Below are 25,524 nucleotides of genomic sequence, written 5' to 3' on the forward strand. Positions count from 1 at the left end.
ACTGAGATTTTGATAAAATTCTGTTTCGAACAACCCTGTTTTTTTAAGATTGCCTTATATATATATTCTTTCTTTTTCATTATTTGTTGTTCTTCTTATGTTTCTTGATGTTTTACTATATTATATTATATTTACAATATTATAATATTATGAGACTGTATTATATTGATCTATGATCTTTTATTGAACAGTAATAAAAAGCAATCTAATAATTTGACTAATACAAATTTTAAATAATTTAATTTAATACATTTCCATGACGTTAGTTAACTACATTTTTAGCTAAAATACCATTAATTTCTTTACCAATAATTCATGTTATAGTTAACATTATTTCCAGCAGTAAAAAAAAAAACTTTAGATCTACTATTACTTCATTTATTTATTCATTTTCTTTTCAGCTTAGTCCCTTTATTTATCTGGGGTCGCCACAGCCTAATAAACCGCCAACTCATCCATCATATGTTTTACACAGCCGATGCCCTTCCAGCTGCAACCCATCACTGGGAAATACTATTACTAGTTGATCAAGTCTATTACTTCTTCTATCCAAAAATCACACACACTGAACTGTAAATTCTCCAACAATAAGCCACATTTAAGGTGTTTATTAGAGATTTGCAACAATATTTTGAAACATTCTCTATTTTGGACAACCCTAATGTGTTTTTTAAGATTGCCTTTGGATTTTCTTGTCTTTTATTTAATTATTTTAATATTTTTCTTTATATTTTCATTATTTGTTGTTCTTCTTATGTTTCCCGATGATTTACTATGTTATATTTTATTATATTTACAATATTATAAAATTATGAGACTATATTATATTGATTAATGGTCTTTTGTTGATCAGTAATAAAAAGCAATCTAATAATTTGACTAATACTAACTTTAAATAATTTAATTAGATTATTTTCCATAATATTAGTTAACAACATATTTAACTCATGTTATCATGTTATCGTGTTGTCATGTCATAGTTACACACACACACACACACACACACACATATATATATATATATATATATATATATATATATATATATATATATATATATATATATATACATACACACACACACATATATACATATATATATATATATATATATATATATATATATATATATAAGTTCTCATAACTTGAAAAATGACATATGAACTAATTGTCAATGTATTATTCCCAGTATAAATCTTTCTAGACCAGATTAGACCTTTGTTTTCCATTTTAACAGTAACAAATGCATTAGATTTACATTTAACACATTTAATTATAGTTAGTATTTAATGTAACAGTGTTAGTCAACACAGTTTACATTTATTTTTTATTTTTTCAGTTTAATTAAAAATATAACAGTTCTGAAGAACAAAAAGCCAAGACAAATACAATGTACACAAGTAAGAAATGCTCAAGTAAAAACAAATAAGCCATCATCTATTTATAAAAAGACACACATTGGATCAGATCAACCTCTGTCAAAAAACAGAATGATTAAATCTGCCTTTAAATCAATCATAATTACAAATTCTAATAATACGGACTACATTTAAATGAAATATAAAGATTTTTTTATTATAACTGTTTGCAGTGTCTTCGTGTTTAAAATACATTAAGAAAATAGTTTTTCTTTCATAATTCAGAAGACAAGATCAGATGGAATCATATAACAACGCTCTAGCATCTCAAAGAACTTTAAAATCTCTTTAGATCAAGAGTGGCCAACACTGTTCCTGGAGATCCACCTTCATGCAGATTTCAGTTGCTACCCATATCAAACACACCTAAACCAATTAATTAGGACTTGAACACCATGTGATAATTACAGGCAGGTGTGTTTGATATGGGTTGCAACTGAAATCTACAGGAAGGTGGATCTCCAGGAACAGGGTTGGCCACCCCTGCTTCAGATAATACATTTTCTTCATTTATCAGCAATTTAAAGCAAAATATATCTGTTATTACACATTTATCTTGTTAATTTGGCTGCATTGAACTTCTAATCGAGACTGTTCCTATTCTCTTTATATTTACTGGCTGTTTATGATTAATCTCTGTTACGCATTCACAATCTTGTCCAGTAGGCAATTAAAAGTCATCATGTCTACTCTGTATGATAAAGTTCATCATCATGACTAGAGAAATAACCACACAGCTGATCCAATGATGCCTGAATCTCATCTGAAGATGTCATCAAAGTGATTAGTTGTCTTGATGTAGGAGAGCCTGAAGACAGCATTTCTCTGACGTCTCTCCTCCTGATATGCGGTTACTAATACAAATACAGGACACAGCATCAGGAACTCACTTGCAAATCTTTTAACGTCTGATGTTAATGTTTAAGGAATTTAATAATGTTATGTTAACATTATTATATGTTTGTCAGAAACATGACTGTATAATAAGTAATCTAATACACACTATAAATAATGCAGGGTTGCAAACAGTTGAATTATGATTTCTCAACACAAATTGATTAACAAATTTAAGTGGATTCAACACAAAACAATTAAGGTGAACCAAAAAAAATCCTTAAGAATTGTGTTCTTTCAACTTTTTGAGTTTGAACAAGCAGCAAAATTATTTTTTGAGTGTTACTTGTTCAAACTCCTTATTTAAAATGAGCTTTTATAAAAGTATTTTTAGGGGGCAACTTCATTGTTTATGTTTAATCCACTTAAATTTTTAAAAACTAATAGGTTATCTTAATTCCTTCATGTTTTCCCAACACAAATTATTGTGATGAGCCCAGCAAATTTTGTTAAAAGATCCTAAACTGAAAATGTACTCAATGTACTCATGAATAAGTAGTTTAAACCCATATTAAGTTTCTTGTTGTTGTTGTTGTTGAACACAGAATAATTTTAATGTAAATATTTGAATATTTTGAAGATTGGTGTCCATAATGCACTTTAAAAGATGCTGGGTTCCACACAATTCATTGATGTTTTCCCAACTCAAATTCATTTACAAATTTATGTGGATTGAAAATAAAACATTTAAGTTGAACCAAATTTTTTTTAGAATTCTGTTCTTTCAACTCATTTAAAATAAGGAGTTTGAACAAGCAGCAAAAGTATTTTTGAGTGTTGTTTGTTCAATCAATTAGCTTTTAGATAATCAATTAGCTTTTAAATAAGCATTTTTTGGGGGGCAACTTATTTGTTTTATGTTTAATCCACTTGAATTTGTAAAAACTAATAAGTTATCTAAATTCCTTCATGTTTTCCCAACACAAATCAGTTGTATAGAGTGTAAAAATATTTTGTTGAAAGATCCTAAACTGATGATTTACTCATAATTTACTCATCAACAAGTAGTTTACAACCATCATTAATGTCTTTTGTTATTGTTGTTGTTGAACACAAAATATTTTTTATGCAAATATTAAACAATTTTAAAGATGGACGTCCATAATGCACAGTAAAAGATGCAGAGTTCCATACAATTCCTTCATGTTGTCCAAACTTCGATTAAGTTGAATTAATCACTTTTAATCAAATGTATGTGGATTGAACATAGAACAATTAAGTTTTCTCAAAACATTATTAATAACTGCTGATCCAGCTCATTTTAAATAAGCAGTCTGAAGAAGCGGCAAAAGTTATTTTTTTTGAGTGCTCACAAAATCATGTTTGTTATTTGTTCATACTTATTTAAAAAGACCTGAAACAATGCAAGTTTTTTGAAGGAAAACCTAATTGGTTTATGTTTAATCCATTTGTAGAAGTTAACTTAATTCCGTTATGTTTTCTCAACACAAATCAATTGTGTGAAGTTTAGCATATTTACAAAATTATTTTTAAACATATATTATTAATCCTAAGCTAAAAATTTACTCATAAATTACTTATTATCAACAAGTAGTTCAAAACCATCACTATTTTATTTTTGTTGTTTGGCACCCCAGCTGCCAGAAATAAACCGTAAAGTTACAGATTTTTTTTCTTTATTGAATATGTTTTAAGGTTTTGATATAGGTTTTTAATATATGTGACATTTATAAAATTGTCAGCTGTCCTATTTGTATGCAAATGTTTATATGTACATATATACGTGCATGTATACATGTGGCAATTACAATTATTAAACCCCCTTTGAATTTTTCTTTTTTAAATATTTCCCAAATGATGCTTAGCAGAGCAAGGAAATTTCAATAGTATGTCTGATAATATTTTTTCTTCTGGAGAAAGTCTTATTTGTTTTATTTGGGCAAGAATAAAACCATTTTTTTAACAGAATTTTAAGGTCAAAATAATTAGCCCCTTTAAGCCATATTTGTTTTTTTTTTTGATAGTCTACAGAACAAACCATCATTAAACAATAACTTGCCTAATTACCCTGACCTGCCTAATTAACCTAAATAACCTAGTTAAGCCTTTAAATGTCACTGTAAGCTGTATAGAAGTGTCTTGAAAAATATCTAGTAAAATATTATTTACTGTCATCATGGTAAAGATAAAATAAATCAGTTATTAGAACTATGAGTATTAAAACTATTATGTTTACAAATGTGTTGAAACAATCTTCTCTCTGTTAAACAGAAATTAGGAAAAAAATGAATAGGGGGGGTATAATTCAGGGTGGCTAATAATTCTGATTGCAACTGTAGGTATGTGTGCATGTACCTATATAGGTATGTGTGCATATATGCACCTACACTGAAAAAAATGATTCATTGGATTTACTTAATTTTTTTAAGGCAAGCTGTTGCAAATAATTGAATTGGGTTAAGTTTAAGCAAACAATTTTAGTTGGATTTACTGTTTATATGTGTTGGATTTAAACAATCAAATTATGTTGGATTTACTCAATTTATATGTGTTGGATTTAAACAATCAAATTAGGTTGGATTTACTCAATTTATATGTGTTGGATTTAAACAATCAAAATAAGTTGGATTTAATCAATTTTATTTAGTTACATTTATCCAATGAAATTCATTTAGTTCACTATAACTTATATATGTAATTCCTACTTACATCTATTTATTTTTGATGTCTAAAATGAACATTAAACTGCTTGCAAATACACTTTGAAATGACATTTGACCACATTTGTTTTGAATTCATTTTAATGACTTTTTAAGATGCATTTTTTAACAAAACATAAATCACTGCCTATAAATGCTTTAGCAGCACACCATAAAACAATAAACAGTTTGTACAGCACATTTAATTTAAACCAACACATAAAAGAAAACTGTATAGTCTTAGAGCAAACTGCAATCCTTATGACACACACCCCAATACACAAAATAATCAACTAATTAACTTAAAAAATTAACTCAACATATTGAGCAAGTACAAGTTGTATGAATTGGAATAAATACAAAGTTTATAGAATGCACATGCTCTCTCTCTCTCTCACACACACACACACACACATACACGCACGCACACACACACACACACACACACACACACACACACACACACACACACGCGCGCGCACGCGCACACACACACACACACACACACACACACACACACCATTTAAAACAAGTTCCTACAGCTAATTAATTTTGCACACAAAGAAAATTGAATTCACTTATTAAACAATTCCTACACTAAACTGCAATTTGTATATGATATACATTTGGTTGTTGAGCATTTATCAACACTTCAATGCTTAAAATTACAGTATCACACTGTTTTCCAGTATGAGAACCTTTGAGGAGAGCTTGTCAGAGTTCATTTGCACAAGTACTTTTTGGGCAAACTCCAAATAGTATTTGAGTTCTTTTGGGTAGGCCAAATTAAGCACATAAATTGCCCCCAACATCAGTGCACAGGCTTGTGCAACAGATTTTATCTGTTCAATAATCACTGTTCCATCCACAACGATGCCAATGTCCTCATAATCTCCTCTTTCCTTTTTGATGACACATATGGCCATGGTGGTGTTTGTCAGGTCCTTCAAAAATTCTTCTTTTGGTTGCCCTTTATTTAAATAAAAAGAAACCATTATTAGACATTGTTTTTGAAACATATTTTGTAAAAAGTCAGAAGAAATCAAATGTAAATAAAACCAAAACCTTAACGGCCCTCCCCACACCCACATTGATACCTGTGAAATATTATAACCAATCATTTATGATTGCATATTGGCGAACATATATTTGAGCATGATCTGCAAGTACGACTTCTTCACAATTATTTACAGGGTTTATTCAGGTTTTATCAAGGTAAATTTAAGATCTTTTAAGACTAACTAAAAATAATTTTGGAAAAAATAATTGAAAGGCAAACAATACAGTAATATGTTGAAAACTAAATATAATGTCAAGGAAGCATTATTGCATTATTATTTAAATAATATTACCCAAGGTTTAAGGCTTGAAAACCACAGATTTGGCCACTTGAATGTGGAAATACCTTCTGATCAGACCCACTGTATATCAATATACCTGGTCATAATTGTTCACCTTAACCCTTCTGTATTATTTAAATTTACTACCCTTTCCTTATGTTAGTTGCTGGTTTTTTTGCCCCATTGACTTCCATTATAACATTTTTTGGATGCAAATCCATGACAGCATGTAATCACGCATTGTTGATGGTTTTCTTCCCTTTTCGGTAGATGTATATTTTGTCATTTTTACTGTTGATGATCAGTTGACAGCATAACCATTTAGATAGTCCTGTCCAAAAAAGTTTCTGGCTTTTATATGGAGTTCTTTGGAGTATAAACAGTAAATGATAGTGTGTGTGTGTATGTGTGCATAAATACACTTACTATGTTTACTATATGTCTGAAAAAATGTAAATAAGCAACTTTCAAAACAATGTGTGCAAAAGTCTCACGCACACACACACACACACACACACACAAACACACAAACACACACACACACAATACTCCGTATAACTCTATATAAAAACCACAAACCTTTGCAATGTTTTGCTCTGCAACTGATGATCAACTATAAAAATGACAAATTTTACCTTTTCCTAACAAGAAAAACCAATAGAGATCGAAAATATTTAATATACTGTCATGACCTTGCAATTAAAGAATATTGTTATAATGGAAGTCAATGAGGCAAAATCAGCCACAAACATAACAAAAGAGTAATACATTTGCCCAGAGTGTATTGTTGAGGTTTTTAAAAATTTAAAAGCATTTTCCCAAAATATGAGTAAAAATAACATGTCACCAAAAATCATTTCATGAGCTCAAACAAAGAAATCTGTCGCAAAATTAATATCCTCAACAGCACACAAGGCTTAAGAATAATTATGCACAAGTAAAATAAACATCAGCGAATGAAATTCAGTAGAAATGTCACACCTTGATGCAAAATTTAAGACTTTTTATGACCTTAAATTGTAAACATCTAATTTAATACTTAAGACTTTTCAAAGACCCACAGGACCTCTGCAAATAATAAAAAAAAGTACAATAATAATAAAACAAATTTAATTGGACAAATTAATAGACATGTATATTTATTTAATTAGTATTTTTACGTGTCATTAATTAAACCAAAATAATGAAAATATATTAAGTATATTTTAAATTTATAAGTAAATATACAAATTTAAAACTTGAATTCATACTTTAAAAAAACGTCATGTTTCATTATTAGATTAAACATTTTTGAAGAATTATTTAGCGATACATTTTTGATTGTTAGTACGGCCACCCATTGACCTAAAAATGTAATACAAGTCAAGTTGCTTTTAAACAGTAATTTTAATCTTAACATAAACATAAATTTTCTCTTTTTTGAAAAAAAGTGGTTTACTTGTAATTCTGTGACTATTTGTTTGTAATTTAGAAATAACAATACTGTTTAGAAAGACTAAAACAGGGGTGTCCAAACTCCTTCTTGGAGGGGCAGTGTTCTGCCGATTTTAGCTCATCCTTGCAGGTGTGTTGAGGCAAGATAGTTTCTAGATCACCAGGTAAGAGCTTCATTAGCTAGCATAGGTGTGTCTAATTGGAATTGGAACTAAACTTAGCAGGACACAGGCCCTCCAGGACCAAGCTTGGACACCCCTGGGCTAAACAATGAATATCTCTGGGGTCAAACACAGATCTGAACCCAATGCTGAGAACGTCAAAGGATTAAGAAACATATGCAACTTTTAATCATTTAGTATTTTTAGGCATACTAATATTAGGCACATATATTGCGATTTTCAAAAAGTATTACATCGCTTTGTAAATGTTTATTATTACCATTTGTTGAGTCTCCCAATACTATTTGATATAGTCAAGCGATGTGATGTCACACTCAACAAGCTGATAGTTTTCTCACGGTTCAATAACAGTGTGTATTACCATTACAATGCAAGAGTTTGAGGCAAAAGATAATAGGTTGCTCTTACGCGTGTAGTGACCAATGGCATTTTTTTTTAACTTCATGTACAAATATATGGAAACAGAAAGCATTTGAAAAAAGAAAAAAGCCATTGACATATACAGTGAAAACACTATTTTCAAATTCTTTAAAATTATTAATTTTGTTTTTGAGATATTAAAATATGTTGTTCATTGTTCTATTCATACTTTTGCATTGAATTAGTATGCAACTTACTTGCACGAATCTAGCAAGTGTTTGTGCAGCGCAATGTGATTTGAATAGACCATAATGTGTTCAACATTAGGTTCACCTATTAATTCAAATATGGCACTCAAAAAAGTTTGTTTGTCTCATTGGCCACTGTAACCCCACCCTCAGTTCTTTCTTATAGCCCAGGTGCAAGCACTAGTACTATGATGCACTCACCATGTATTCTTTCACCAGGCTTGCCTCATCCTCACCAAGGTAAGTAAAGAGAGCTTAAAGAATAGACGCTCTTTTGACATGGACATCGGTTGTCTGTAAATAATACAAATTTGATTAGTTAAATACATAAATGACAAATTGGAAAACGTTAAGAAATGTATTAGATTAGATTAAACTTTATTGTCATTACACATGTACAAGTACAATGCAACGAAAATCAGTTTATAAAGTGCAGATATAGAAAAACTTTAGTGATATTTACAGATGGATGTACTATCAACATTATATACAGGTTGTATTAGCTATGAACAGAGATTTAAAATAAATTATTATATGTACAGGTTGCTATTAATAATCAGAAGTGTACAGATAGATAAACAATTACAAGTGTACAGTATATGTATAGTTCAAATGAATGAATCAGTCTAATGTAGTGCAATGAATGTGTAATTTTTAAATGTGCAAATGTTAAATAGTGCAATGATAATGAGGAGTACAAGTTATGAGGACAGTGGGGGTGTATTAGGAGGACAAAATAATTAGTGGGGGATAGAGTTAAAAAAGGTACAGCTCTGAGGAAAGTGCTGTTCCTTAAGGCTGATTTATACTTCTGCGTCAAACGCACGCCAATGCTACGGTGCTGATGCATAGCCCTTCGCCGTGGCCGTCGGCGTCGCTGACGTGTACCTCTCAAAAAATGTAACTACACATCGAAACGACACGTAGCGCAAGCTCTGTGATTGGTCGGCTTGGTAGTGGCCAAGTGGACAGATGATGTATCTCCTCCCTGTAGGCCGTCTCATCATTATTGCTGATTAGACCAATCACTGTGGTGTCATCTGCAAATTTGATGATGTTGGATCTATTCACAGGCCTACAGTTGATAGTAAAAAAGAAGTAGAGGAAGAGGCTCAGCACACAGCCCTGTGGTACACCAGGGTTAAGTGTGAAGATGGTGGAGCAGATGTGGCCTGATCTAACATTCTGAGGTCTTTTAGTCAGAAAGTACATAATCCAGTTGCAGAGAGATGTGTCGATATCCAGGTCTCTAAGTTTAATCATTAACTAATGCCGAGTTCAGACTGCATGATTTTGAAAGTAGTCGTTGCTGCTTTATTTTCACTGCAAGATGGATCGGCGACAGGGACTTGAACATTGCATGACTTTACAATAGGAAAAATCGCCGACAACTTCGTCTAAACTACGTCTCACAACCCAAAAACCATCTGTTTGACCAGGCCGTGGATTAATGCTAATATTGCAAATAATGTTAAATTTCTTACACAGACCAATCGTTTCACTTTACAGGACCTTCATCAGGAGCCATGGCTTTAGATTTGGACTTTATTCTTAAACTGAAAAATCCATCCTCATTCGCTGCCATTATTTGAATCACCATGTACCACAGATTCAGCTAAAAATCATCAGTAGTGTTATATTAACATTAAGTTAAATAAATATTAATTTATTTTCTTCTCGGCTTAATCCCTTTATTAATCTGGGGTCGCCACAGCGAAATGAACCGCCAACTTATCCAGCATGTTTTACACAGCGGATGCCCTTCCAGCTGCAAACCATCACTGGGAAACATCCATACACTTTTACACACATACACTACGACAATTTAACTTACCCAATTCCCCTATACCGCATGTCTTTGGACTTGTGGGGGAAACCGGAGCACCCGGAGGAAACCCATGCGAACGCTGGGAGAACATGCAGACTCCACACAGAAATGCCAACAGATCCAGTCGAGAATCGAACTAGCGATCTTCTTGCTGTGAGGTGAGAGCACTTCCCACTGCGCCACCTGTTAAATAAATATATTTTTAAAAATAAAAAGAACAAAACAAACAGCGCGCACAAGTATAAGTGCTCAGCTGCACGCAGGGCAGGCGCCGTAGGTCACGCCAATCACTCAACGCAGAAGTACAAACCAGGCTTAAGGCCGAATGTGCAGTGTGCAATTTTGAGCCAAATTCTGATGCGACTCTTCTTTGAATCAAATTAAATTTCAACTTTGATATTTGCTGTGCTGTGTTGATGCAATGTACAGGAGGAAAAAAAAGGTGAAAAACCTCTCTTGGTCGCCAGATAGTTGAATCATTTTATGGCAGGTCAAACATTTTGGTCGGCTCTCTTGAGAGAATCACGGAGTTGAATCAAAGTTGATTCTGTGTTTGTGCTCTTACTGCACCCTAGTACTGTGAAAACTAGGGAAGCAACAATAACATTTACTTATTCTTCACTTGTCACAAACCTGTTTGAGTTTCTTTGTTCTGATAAACACAACATAAGATCATTTGAAAAATGATGAAAACCGGTAACCATTGACTTCCATAATATGTTTTTCCTACTATGAATGTCAATGATTACTGGTTTCTAACACTCTTCAAAATATTTTGTCTTGTGTTCAACAGATAAAAGAAACTCAAAGGTTTGGAACCATGGAAACATGGTGAGTGAATAGTGAGTAAATTTCCTTTTTTGGGACTATTTAGATTTTTCAGAGCAACATATTCAGTTAAGGAACTGTTTACTGTAATGTGTAGTAATAAATGTTTTGCAGTTACTTACCATAAAAATGTTGATGGAAAATTCCAACTGCAGTACTGGACAGAAAATGTGTTTCACCCCTGACCAAGGAACTCAGCAAAGGAAACTTGTTGTACAGTACCTCAAATGAAAGGAAGCACATGATTATCATTTAGGTTCAAAATTCAGCACAAGTAACAACATGACCAACTTCTTAATCAACATATTGTTTACCGATTAATTATATTAGGAAACATTAAGATAAATTACTTATTGAACAAATTGCTGAACGTGATTAATATGATTAAGATAATCGTCACTGCCTGATTGATACGATATAAAGTGGGTCTCAGACCAGACAAAGCACTGCATTAAATTCCATTCTTCAACGCCATGTCTTAAAAATATGTCAATTTATTTTAACCACAATATTTTCCATGAAGTTTTAGCACTCGTCTGCATGTGTTTTACGTTTGAACAACTAAAGGATTGCTTCAGCTTATTTAAAGAATATTATTTTAGTTAAATTACATTATCGTTGATGTAAAAGGCACTTTATGAATATGGAAAGTCACATTAAGTTAACCTTGCGTTGGACGTTTATCGGTGGCTGATAAACACTTGCTGTGAATATAAGTTAGCCCATTAAGAGCATTATAACACAAAGACATAATTACAGCATCTCACGTAAAAAAATAAAGAACTGTATAAATGGACGCCCTTTACGTTAAAAGTTAATGTTACGCCAGTATGGGCACACATTCGACAACCTCCTAAGACAGTCAGTAGTGCCCTAACGCCAGACCAAATCGTTCTATAACAAAATCAGTATGGTACTGTCCGTTCAAAACTATCTAAACGCATGTTTAATGTTAACCATAGTAAAAGCCACGGTAAATTCACAAAGGACTGAGCTAACGTTAGCAACGAAACTTTTTTCGTTTGGAATGGCGAATCACGGACACTGTCGTCACACCAAAGAAAATGCTTATTCTCTTGAAAATAGCCATTCACTTCATTAAAAACATTATATATCAAGTCTACATAACTACATTCTTGCTAAAAAGAATCTTTAATATATCCTGCGACATAAAAGCGAGATTTGTCAAACCGTGTGTAACGTTAACTGTTAGCTTAACTTGCGAGCGCGCTCGACGGCTGGTCGCCGTGAAATTTAAAAACGACCAAAATAGACAGTCCGAACGAGAGACCATTTTATGCGTCTATGTTACCCACAAAGTTTTTTATGTAACTTAATAAACAGTCTGGTACAATATAAAATGTGACTTACTGTGCAAATGGATGTACAAAACTCCGGCTCTGGCGTCTTGCTTCCATCTGACTGGATTCTGTAAAACTTCCTTTGGGTTTTGGCGCCGAGGCAACGGAACATAACGCGCATGCGCACAAAGCTAACATAATTTTTTCTAATAGACTTTAATTAATTAATTTAGATTGGTTCAAAACACATCTAATTCACTTAAAACCGATTAAAAATAATTTAATAAAATCAACAACTAAATTAAATTGTTTAAAATAAACTAAATTGAATTATGTTTAATTTAATAGAGGGCTAAATCATTTTTTTCAGTGTATATGTTCAACTATATGTTCACCTATATGTTTACATTAGTGAAATTATTAAAATCCATAGCTGCTAACATAAATAAAAGTTAAATGTAGAAATTGACATTTTTTATTTACTTAAGAACAATCAAATAGTACAAGAGAAACATATAGTACAAAAACAAAATAAGACAAAAAACTAAAAAAAAAAAAAAAGACAAACCATGTTGTTATACATTTCCTTCTTTTCCACTATCTTCATACAAGAAATATCTTTCATCTCCTCTCACTTATTTGCCATAGTGAAATTCCATAGCATGCCAATAACATGTAATACCAATTTCAAGTGTTTGCACATACATTATTATTTTTTATTTAATTTTATTTATTTGCATTTTTTTGCTAGTTCTTAGTTATTGCCTTGATAATAAAAATATGAGCCAGGCATGTATAACAGTTGCCAAAGTGTGAAATGAGCTATATAGAAGATCTATCTTGTATGTACATATGGGCTTTTATATGGACATAAAGAAGCAATACAGGAGACCGATATGTATATGCATATCTACAGCTCAATTCTGTCTATATGTTTCATATACACATATTTGCAGCATTATATTATAACATATGTGCATATATACTCCATAGGTTTTATATATGTGCATATACCCTCACATAGGTTCTTTCCATGTGGGTAAAGGAGTCTCATTTTGAAAATACTTCATCTTAAAAAGCCATGTACAGACGTGCACTTTAAACCTATATAGCTAAATAAATAAATCTCTACATCAATAGATATAAGTGAGTTTTCATTAAGGTGAATGATTTTTTTTATTAGCTACATCTGGGATTGCACTGAATTTCTTAGGTTATAAATGCAAGTATTTAATTATGTATTTATATTGCCATATGATATTATCATTTAAGCAATTTAAAATTAGAAAAGCATATAAAATGCCATATTAATAATTTTTTAGCATGTTTTAACAACAATTTAGTTGTTTAGAAAGATAAGATATGCCATGGTGTTATGTGATTTTTTTTGTCCACTTTCTTTCTTGAGTAACTATTGCTAATATTCAAATATCTATGTGATCTGAAAAGGCCACATCTAATAAAAACCGAATAAACTATTTTATATCTGATTACAGGATTCATGAAAAATGAAAGATAACAATAACATTTTAAATACGTTCGTCTTGAAGAGCGACTCAGTAACCCTTTCCGGTTAAATGGCTTTTATTATGAAATGCGGCATATCCGGCGCTGCCTTCATTTTTGGCCGACAGATGAAAACATCAGTGTTGGGTGCTAAAGCCGGGCTGATTCCTGCCACAATCAGGAAGATGTTTACCATCCTACTGCCTTTTTCCAATAAACACGGATCAAACAGTTAGTGTTTACTGCATCTCTTGGTAGCTAAAGCCCATTTTGTGTTACAGTACCCTTTTTGGTAAGTGATGTCTTTCATTTATTTGGCCAGAAATCCTGCTAGTGCTAACTGCATATATTATTGCATATTTGCATTGTTATCTATTTGGAAAATATATGTTTATGTCACAGTAAGATTAAAATAATGAAGTTTTAAAAATCAGTTGGGTATAGTCTGCAATTTTAATGAAATTTGTTGAATGGATATCCTTTTGTGTATTGTGCAAATAGGATGTTGTGTAAATTGCAATTTTTTAAAATATGTAAACAAAAAATTCCGTCGTATATGGCATACTACCTTAATTTTTCATCTTGAGATTAATAAATCCATCTATCCTAAATTATCTATTCAGTTTCTTTTCAATAATGTTCTATTTTCGTTTTAATGTACATCATATGCTTGTCAATACACAGAATAAGGTCACTTTCTGCATTCAATATTTTTTTGCATTGCAATTATATTTCCTGCATAACAGAATTAAGTGTTCAAATAAATAAATAATTGGATTAATTTCTGTTCTTATTATTCAGTTTTATCTTATTCATTTTTTAATACTATTTAGAATTTTTGTATATTAATGTAAATATCAATATCAGTTTACATAATATAAAAGTAATTTGGCAAAAAAACACACTTTATATATATATATATATATATATATATATATATATATATATATATATATATATATATATATACATATATACTCACTCACTGGCCACTTTATTAGGTACATCTGTCTAACTTCACATTAACGCAAATTTCGAATCAGCCAATCATGTGGCAACTAGGCATGTATACGATCATGACGATCTGCTGAAGTTCAAACTGAGCATCAGAATGGGGAAAAAAAGATGATTTAAGTGACTTTGAAGTGGCATGGTTGTTGGTGCCAGATGGGCTTGTCTGAGCATTTCAGAAACTGCTGATCTCCTGGGATTTGTATGCACAACCATCTCTAGGGTTTACAGAGAATGGTCAGAAAAAGAGAAAATCCAGTGAGCGACAGTTCTGTGAGTACAAATGCCTTGTTGATGTCAGAGGAGAATGGTTTGAGCTGATAGAAAGGCAACAGTAGTTCAAATAACAACTCGTTACAACCGAGTAGGGTTGTAACAATATACCGGTATGACGGTTTACCACGATTTGAACGTGCACGATTATCATACCATGAACAATTGCATATCAACGGTTTTAACCCTTAAAGACCGAGACAGCCGCCCGCGGCTAAAAATAAGTATTGCTCTTAAATGTTTAATAACTTTTGATCCGCTGATCCGATTCATACAATTCAAAGATTGGCATAAAGAAGAGAATCTCAGCTTTGCAGTGCTGTATTACATAACATTCGCTCCGGAGGCTCCGGAATCAGTGTGGTTACGTCATCAACATTTGACAACGCTGATTTGACAAAGAAACGCTTGTCACTGTGTCTCCGGACAAATCAGACATGATACATTGATGCAATGTCCCTCCTCCATGCCCAGATTGGTTCAAACTCGCTATATCACAACCAATAAGCATAGGTTTCGCTTTTGTTTGTGGACCAAGCTTTTTGAACAACACGGAATGAGAGAAAAGCATACATTTATGCGCGGCTAAATAAAACGCAAAAAAAAAAGTTTTGCATGAAATAATTCTCATACTAAGTACTTTTGCATGCACAGCAGCACAGAAACATGACAAAACAGTGACACAGCAAAGACGAACTGCTGCTCTTGCTGTTTTCAAAAGACGCAAATGAAGATGCAGCTGTTTGTCTGCATTGCAGACAACCATATCCATATCCATAGACAACCATATCCATGCTGGCACATAAAACCTAGGGATGTTCCATATTGAATCTAGTTTCGTTATGTAACTATTTATAGTATAGTAAATATTTAAATCTATTTTTTACTGAGGATTTGCACCATGTTTATTTGGACTTTATTTGGACTTTATTTGTTTTAGACGATTATCATACCGTGAAAAATTCATACCGTTACAACCCTACAACCGAGGTATGAAGAAGAGCATCTCTGAACATACAACACGTCCAACTTTGAGGAGGATAGGCTACAGCAGCAGAAAACCAAACCGGGTGCCACTCCTGTCAGCTAAGAACAGGAAACTGAGGCTACAATTCACACAGGCTCACCAGAATTTGACAATAGAATACTGGAAAAACGTTGTCTGGTCTGATGAGTCTTGATTTCTGCTCCGACATTTGGATGTTAGGGTCAGAATTTAGCATCAACAACATGAAAGCATGCATCTATCCTGCTTTGTATTAATTGTTCAGGCTGGTGGTGGTGTAATGGTTTAGGGCAGTGGTTATCAAACTGTGGTACTTGTAACACTAGTGGTACGCAGGCGTACTTCTAGTGGTACGCGGGAAAAATTGCTGACTAATTAAAGAAAAAACGTATACAATTTTAATTATTTGATGTGTACGATAATGCCAATGTGATCAGCATTGGTTTTTCTCTAAAGCCTATGATCAAACCGCTGTGCTCAAAATGTTTATTTTAGTGTATTGCATCATAATATTTTAGTGTATTGCATCATTGCATCACTGCTAAAAATCTATTCAATTGGCGCAGAACTAGTGAAAGATGTGCGTGGTGCTTGAATAGCAGATATGCACTAGATCAGTGGTCCTCAACCCTCAGGCTACAGACCAGCACCGGTCCGTAGATCAATTGTTACAGCACAAAAAAAAATCATTAATTATTTCCATTTTATTTATTATCTGAAGTCGATCATCATGAAATGATCATTTATTTTGAAAAATCTTTTATTTTGAAAAATGACCATATTCTCATTACATCTCGGTCACTTGAGAACCAAAATTTAACCCACAGGCTAGCAAAATGAATAAGATATGCTAACGAATGGATCTGCAACCCATTTGTCAACAGATCAGGAAAATCCAGCTTGTATCTGCAAGAAGAAGATCAACTGCTGTAGATTGCAATTGATGGCGGCTGTCCACATATCGTGTCATTTCCACGCGCATGTTCAATGTTTATAATGAAGGCGCAAGCGGCACGACGTGCTTACGTATGCCAGGGGCACCCAGTTGAAAACATCTTAACTTTTCAGAATGTCGCACCATGAGTTACGTGACAAGAACAGACTGATCAGCTCCATATTTTATATGGAATATAATTTCTTTAGACTAATTATCTCAGACAAACACAGAACACCCAAACACTGCATTGCTTTTTAATTTTCTCCATAAATAAAACGTGTATCAGAGTACAGCAAAGTTTTGTCAGCTTGACATCCTCTGAGAAAAACTAATTTCTTAGCAATCTACAGTACATACATGTTAATGTTCAGATTTCAAAAAGTTTTACAAATTCGTCATATGTACATGCGTGCATTCATTTTGTTTATCAAAATTATTTGAATATGACTCTGCCTCGATTTCGAACTGTGCAGTGCTGTAGCTGCTTAATTTGGCCAACTACGCTACTTTATTTCAGTACTGGTCATTATGGTGGTACTTGGAGGAACAAATGTTTTCTAAGGTGGTACTTGGTGAAAACAGTTTGAGAACCACTGGTGTAGGGCAAATTTTCTTGGCACACTTTGGGCCTATTAGTACCAATTGAGCATCATGTCAATGCCACAGCCTACCTGAGTATTAATGCTGACCATGTCCATCCCTTTATGACCACAGTGTACCCATCTTCTGATGGCTACTTCCAGCAGGATAACATGCCATGTCATAAAGCGAGAATCTCAGACTGGTTTCATGAACATGCCAATGAGTTCACTGTACTCAAATGGCCTCCACAGTCACCAGAACTCAATCCAATCCATCACCTTTGGGATGTGGTGGAACAGGAGATTCGCATCATGGATGTGCAGCTGACAAACCTGCAGCAACTGAGTGATGCTATTATGCCAATATGGACCATAATCTCTGAGAAATATTTCCAGTACCTTGTTAAATCTATGCCACAAAGAATTAAGGCAGTTCTGAAGGCTAAAGGGGGTCCAAATTGGTACTGGTAAGGCGTACATAATAAAGTGATCGGTGAATGTGTAAATATATATATAGGAGAAGAGAGAAAATGTAATTGTAATTAAAATTTTATTTTACATAATTTAAAAGGAATTTGGATAAAAAATATATATAATATGTAGTAGGGCTGCACAATATTGGAAAAATGTGTCGATGTGATATTTTGTTTTTCCGCCATTAAATATCGCAAGATATAAACAATTTCACCAGATGACTTGTACTGCTATTTAGAAATATTTTTTTGCATTTAGATCGATTGGACTGATTCTGTAGGGAAGTGAATGGTTCATAAAAATGAACTAATTAAAAGCAAAGATATAGTGTAATAAATAGTGTTTCATGGTTTTGGGGGAATCAAATAGTATTAAGGTGAAGAATTTGAATAATCAAATGTACAGGGTGATTCAAAAAGAATACAACAACTTTCAGGTTGATGTCAGGTTGTGTCTGGAGGGGGTCATATTGAACATCTATAAACTTGTTTTCTAATGAAAAAATCTTTTAGTACTCTTCACATTGATTAATTACCCTAGGTTCCATCATGTTTCTTTGATTAAATACAGATTTTTAAAGTTGTGGCATTCTTTTTGAATCACCCTGTATAATAACACTGCAAAAGTCTTATATACTGTATAAATAATTCAAAATGAGTCTTTATTAAAGTTACAAATGCTAACATTTCTTGTGCCTAAACGGTTTGAATGATGTCAGACTTTAAAACATGTGCAAATGAAACACTTAATTACGCAGTTCTCATGTGTCCTAAACGGTTTCTCCTGGTTAACTATAATCATAACCGAACATTGCAGATCCTGCAATGTGACTATTGCGGATGTGCACATCACAATATCGATGCTAAAATGATATATTGTCCTATATAATATAGTTGAAGTCAGAATTATTAGCCCCTCTGAATTATTACGTATGAACAACGCAACAAAATAAGTGATGTTTTGCACAGCTTGCCGTCAGTTTGACAAGTCAGCCACCTTTGGTTAAATAATTTTAAACCACAATAAAATACCTCCACATTTTCCATACTGCTCTTTTTGTTTGCATAACAATTTTATTCACATTTTTTTTAAGTATTGAAATTCTAGATTCACAGACTTTATTTTTGACACATTATTTAAAATATGTGGCTAAAAAATAGTTATTAACTTCCCTTTTTTTGGTGACGCCTGTAAAAATTTTGGCAGGGCAGGTAAAAATCAAATCACTGGCCCGATCGGACCAGTAGAAAAAATCTTTAGTGTTGAACGCTGTAGGGTAATTAGGCAAGTTACTGCATAACGATGGTTTGTTCTGTAGACTATCGAGAAAAAAATAGCTTAAAAGGGCTAATAATTTTGACCTTAAAATGGTGTTTAAAGAATTAAAAACTGCTTTTATTCTAGCTGAAATAAAACAAACAAGACTTTCTCCAGAAGAAAAAATATTATCAGACGTACTGTTAAAGTTTCCTTGCTCTTTTAAACATTATTTGGGAAATATTTTAAAAAGTAAAAAAAATAATAATTCTGACTTTAACTGTATATAGGTGTAGAGAAAGAAGATTTTATATTATTAAAATTTGGCAAAAAAAAAAAAATTGTATGTGTGTGCGTGTGTATGTACACATGTTTCTGTGACATCAGGACACAAATCTGTATTATGACATGGGTATGATAGGTATTACAAAAAGGAGGTGAAATGTGAGGACATTGGTGACGTCCTCGTTTCTCAAAATGCTTATAATTCCTACAGAATGAGTTTAATCAGAGAGTAAAGCTGCACACAGTTTCCTGTGATGGTTGGGTTTATGGGTGGGGTGAGGGCAATACAATACGGTTTGGACAGTATAAAATGAATGGAAACCTATGTAATGTCCCCACTTTTCACAAAAACAAACTTGTGTGTTCGTGTGTGTCTGTGTATCTGTCTGTCTGTCTTTGTCTGTCTTTGTCTGTCTTTGTCTGTCTTTGTCTGTCTTTGTCTGTCTTTGTCTGTCTTTGTCTGTCTTTGTGTGTCTTTGCGTGTCTTTGTGTGTATAGTAAGAATGATTTTTGACTAAGCTGTCAGGTAAGCCTTTATGGAAAAAGCACTTTTCGTTGTTATTTATATATTCCATCAATTGCAAGCTGCACAGATCTTTTTTTTCTCCAGAATTAAAATGTGACTAATTTAAATGGTGATATCTGATCTGTGAATTCTTTTTGTGATTATACGGGCAGCTCGCGTGGCTCTCCTGACATCCACCTTGCTGTCATGATGGACCCGAGCACAGCTTTAATATCCGTGTCCCATTAAAATGTCTCTAAAGGTTAATCACACTGTCTTGCAATGACCAAATCAACATTTCCCTTTAATCTAAATGTCAACCCTCCTTAACATTAAATGACATTCTCACTTGTCTGCTTTGCTTGGCTGGGATGGGCTTATGCGAATGAATGTTGAAATATGACAATTAAACCTTGCAATCTTTCGCAGGTTCTCTGATTTCAAGAAGGAGAAAATGAACGGCTTGTCCATCAGCGAATTGTGCGGTCTGTTCTGTTGTCCACCCTGTCCGAGCCGGATTGCAGCGAAGCTGGCCTTCCTGCCTCCTGAACCCACCTATGCCCTCCTGCCAGACCTGGAGTCCTCTTCTCCTGTTACCTCTAACCTTGGAGCCTCGGGTTTGCGCTCTCGCTTGGGTGGAAACGCTGGAGGTACCGCAGGAGGAGGTGGAGGTGGTAGCGGTGATGGTGGTGGAGGAGGAGGAGGTGGTTTTGCTGACAGAAGTGGTGAAGGCCGATGGAAGCTGCATCTGTCTGAGCGAGCAGAGTTCCAGTACTCTCAGAGGGAGCTGGACGGCACAGAGGTCTTTCTCACTCACTCCAGCCGTGGAAATAGAGTAGGCTGTATGTACATCCGCTGTGCACCGTCCGCAAGGTGAGAATCAACCATAAAAATTCTGTTGTCAATTACTCATGCTTGTGTGGTTCAAATCACCAAGATCTTGGTTGGTTTAGTTGGTTTCAGTGAAATTTGAGAGCTCCCTCATCCTCCATAAACCACAATAGTCCCAACTCCAAAAAATACTGAAAAACATACTTAAAACAGATTTAAAACAAATGTGCCTTCAGTGTTGGGTTAATATCTCATATCATGATATAAATAATCTCATATCATGTTAACGATATACATGTAACCTTTTCTTTTTTAAGCATTTTAAAATACTTACTTATTTCATCATATGTGATAATACTTCTTGCTTTGTTTGGAAATCCAGTTCAAATTCATTTATTCATTTTCTTTACGGCTAAGTCCCTTGATTAATCAGGGGTCGCCACAGCGGAACAAACCGCCAACTTATCCAGCATATGTTTTACGTAGCGGATGCCCTTCCATCCGCAACCCATCACTGGGAAACATCAATACACACTCATTCACACACACTATGGACATTTTGGCTTACTCAATTCACCTATAGCGCAAGTTTTTGGACTTGTTGGGATAACCGGAGCACACGGAGGAAACCCACGCGAACACAGGGAGAACATACAAACTCCACACAGAAATGCCAACTGACCTGGCTGTGGCTTAAACCAGAGACCTTGCTGTGAGGCAGTCGCGTGACCCACTGTGACGCCTCCTGTGCAAATTTGTATGTAGACATAATAATCATCAAATAAATATTAATAAATATAAAACCGTTTTGAAAAACAAATGATTGTTAGGGTTGTCAAAAGTATTGATTTTGTTAATGGAATTTTAAAAATGTCCGTTTTCCACTAACATTTGGCCTGATAATTATGATTGAGCCTCTGAAGGCATATGGTCTGATTTAAAGATGTTTTTGGTAATTTAAATGAGTTGGGAATAGCACTGTAATGGAAGACAAATCTCACGATTCGGACCACACTAAGGGTGCGTTCACATCTGTAGTTCGCTTCATTTGGTCCGGACCAAGGCCAATAAAAAATACATTGTTGCATTTTCTGCCGGCTTTGGGTCGCTTTCACACCACACTGCTGGCTTTGGTCCGAACCAGTTGAAATGAACCAAAATGCAGTCATCTGACAAAATCCACATCTCTCATTGGCCAGATGTTGTTGAACATATTTCCTAAACTGCTTGTTGATTGGTCAGAATTCACATGCGGGAAAATGCCAATGAACTCCCACACGTAAACAAAACCGGCAGACACAAAATGTCCTTTTTACTCTGAAGGGACGACTGCGCTGACTGATTTTATCCCTGCTTTAGACAAACTTTAAATTTCGAGAATGAAGCGCGGCTGCGGCTGAAAAACAGGGTTTTAATGCGTCGCTCGTCACTTCAGGAGGAGGCGTGAATTAATTAGGCTAAACTACGACATGGTCATCTTGCGGAAATATTAGCAACGATCCATCAGGTAATGTTTTCCCCTCTTTCTCTCTCTGTTGGTAAAACGCTGTCAACAAATATTTTTCCTCTATATCCCTTAATACACAGCGCATCGGCCTACGGCAGCTGGATTAGTCCAAAAGTCGCAGTACTTTTTGCAGTTGGACCTGTTTTGGTAAGGATCATATTCTCACCACAAACAAACCGCTCCAGGTTTCGTTTGAAAGCGTACGCTTATTTGGTCCGCTTTTGGTGCGCACTCGAGTACGATTGCTGCATTCTCACCTGCCCAAACGAACCGCACCAAAAGTGAAAACTAACTCTAGTGCGATTCAATCGAACTAAATAAGGCAGGTGTGTAAGCACCCTAAGAATTCAGTCGCGGATCGGACCAATTTTTGTATCAGCAAAAAAGAAAGGAGACAAATAAAGAGTTCAGATGCAAAAGCCGCTAAACACCACTTCTGCCAAAAATGAGCTAATGACATTGAGGGAATGCTTTAGGCACATAGTACACCATCAACAAAAAGATTTGCTTTAAATCATCTAAATTCCAGCGTCATTCAGAAATAACAGTTTGCTGGCAAAAGCCACTAAACGCCACTAGCCTTTGACAGCAAAAGCCGCTATATCCAGAGAACCAATCAGAAGTGCGAATTGAATCATGTGTTTTCAATGTAGCAGAGCGTTGATACGCCGGCTTTTATGAGGAGACTGTTTTATTCTGCTTTCGATTTTGATTTTAAAAGACTGAGTTTGATAAACTGGATGAGCGTGTCCGACTGTCAGTGAATGGCAAATGAAAACGTCCCTTACTTTAAAACTCTGTGCATTATAAGAAATAGAAAACACACTGTACAGTCGGAAGTGTAGCATGCATTCATAACGTGTTTTTGCTCAGTGACGCTACTTTGAATGAGTCCGATTTACTATACTTTAAAAGGCAACTGCGTTTCACGAAAGACAGAGTTAAGACGACATTCTTTTTATTTCCCTTCTGCTTTTTGAGTGGGGTCTGGATGCAGACCTGGTGCAGTGCAATCTGAGCTGCATCCAATGCTTTTTAACGGGCTTACCTAACCCCACCCCTAACCCTACCCATCACAGTGACGTCACTCACTCCATTTGAGTGCATTGTGTCTGACATTGCATCGCTGAGTGATGCAATCTCAGCTTGCATCAAAAAGTCTGCATTCAGATACTATTGGCTTTTTCCCTGGTTTATCACAGCGGAATGAACCGCCACTTACTTTACAGATTTATATATTGTAGGTGGTTTGTGTATGTGTTTTATGTTTGGTAAAATAATTTGTTATTGCATCTTTAATGATTTATTTAACTAATTACAATGTCTTGTCCCAATAGGTGGATTTAGAGGTTTTTGGATTTAGCTGGTTTTGACACAAAAGAAAATTTACCTTGTTAAAAACCAAAGAATTGTCTAAAGTGAATTTTTAAAAAAAGGTATATTGTTTTTATCAGCTAATAACCTTATCGTTACATGTAAAATGAAACTTCTGAGCCTAATTATAGGAGCCTGGTAGAAAATGCTTGTTTACAAGAAAAGAGCTCAGATAGATTTAGAGGGTTTTGCATCTGAACTCTTCAAATGTAATTTGCTTTCAATTTATAAAAACATATTACTGAAAAAACATTGTTTTTAACAAACAAAACTTAGAACTTGTAATTTTAATAAAAATAGAAATTAAGAAAAAACAGCTAAAAAAATGAAAATATTCAATCCGAAAAGTTATCTTTGCTACTGTTGCTGATAAATATAGAAATACATATTGTACAACATATCATATTTATTATCAATTAATGATTCAACTGATCACACATAAAACTTCATTTTAGGTGTATCATTTTTGAAAACCTATTTGCTGACATAATTTTAATGGTTGTTTGTCGCCATCCATTGGTTACACAATGTAATCGCTACAACATTCATCAACGTTCATTAGTTCACCAAGTTCCATTAAACGGTGATTTTAATCTTTACCATATTTAACATCAGTGTTTACATCTACATATTTAACATCAGTGTTTACATCTGAACTATTAACTGTTATCCTCCAGTACTTCTGTGTTATTTAATTTTTTGTAACTAACTGAAAAAGTGTAAAAACTCTCGATCAAACGCAGATTCGATTGCAGCCCTTCAAAGGATTTATAAACATATGCAAATCAATGTAATTTATCATTCATGTTGCGCGGGTTTGAATTGAGTTCAGGATCTTTTAAGGTTTAATTGTACAGCTTTACACTGAATATGACAGAAAACATCTTTAATTAATAACATTCTCAATCGTGATCCATTACACCCCTAGTTGGGAACCTTCCTGTCTATGGAGGATGAGGGAGCTCTCAGATTTCACATAAAATATTGACATTTTTGTCTCAGAGATGTAAACCTTTTCTTTTTTTTTTTTTACCAAAGAGCCATTTTTTAATTTGCTGTTTTGCATATTCTTTGTGAAGAGCTAATTTGGAACTAAAATTTCTATTATTCTTTAACTAAAAACAACAACAAGATCAATAACAGTAAGATGATTTAGGTGCATGATCAACCTGTGGAAAACAGAAAAAAACAACCTAAAAATGCGTTTCGCTTTGTTTATAATGGAGATGAACATAATGTTAAAAATAAAATAATGAACAATAATGTTTCATTTTGTTCATAATGGAGACCTTTGTTTAATGTGCATGTTTTCATCTAGAATGTGTATATACATGCTTATTTCAAAGAGTTTAAAATATTTTTATATGCTCTTCTTCTCCTAGTTTAAAAATTAGGAGACAGAAATTAACCTTCCCTCAACAGAGTGATATTTTACCCTTTAAATTCATTTGTTTTTGAATGTATGCTTTTTTTTAAAGGGTCAA

General features: G+C 33.8%; 1 protein-coding gene and 1 long non-coding RNA gene across 3 annotated transcripts in view; one reads left to right on the forward strand and one right to left on the reverse strand.

Annotated features, from left to right (window-relative positions):
• Positions 1-5,056: 5,056 nt before the first annotated feature.
• Positions 5,057-12,637, reverse strand: LOC141378928 (uncharacterized). Its single transcript, XR_012394665.1, has 5 exons — positions 12,564-12,637; positions 11,315-11,414; positions 10,371-10,547; positions 8,738-8,830; positions 5,057-5,942 (listed from the first exon to the last, which is right to left on the reverse strand). It is a non-coding gene; the product is annotated as an uncharacterized lncRNA (long non-coding RNA).
• Positions 12,638-14,121: 1,484 nt separating this feature from the next.
• abhd17aa (abhydrolase domain containing 17A, depalmitoylase a) overlaps positions 14,122-25,524 on the forward strand; it is a 17,977-nt gene continuing 6,574 nt past the window's right edge. Inside the window, 2 exon segments of one of the 2 annotated variants that reach the window (NM_001089323.1) lie at positions 14,122-14,291; positions 20,758-21,201. In NM_001089323.1, coding sequence (NP_001082792.1) covers positions 20,783-21,201 — 419 coding nt within the window. In that variant the 5' untranslated portion in view covers positions 14,122-14,291; positions 20,758-20,782. 2 annotated transcript variants of the gene reach the window in all.

Source organism: Danio rerio, chromosome 2 (assembly GCF_049306965.1).
Source record: "Danio rerio strain Tuebingen ecotype United States chromosome 2, GRCz12tu, whole genome shotgun sequence".
Lineage (NCBI taxonomy): Eukaryota > Metazoa > Chordata > Actinopteri > Cypriniformes > Danionidae > Danio > Danio rerio.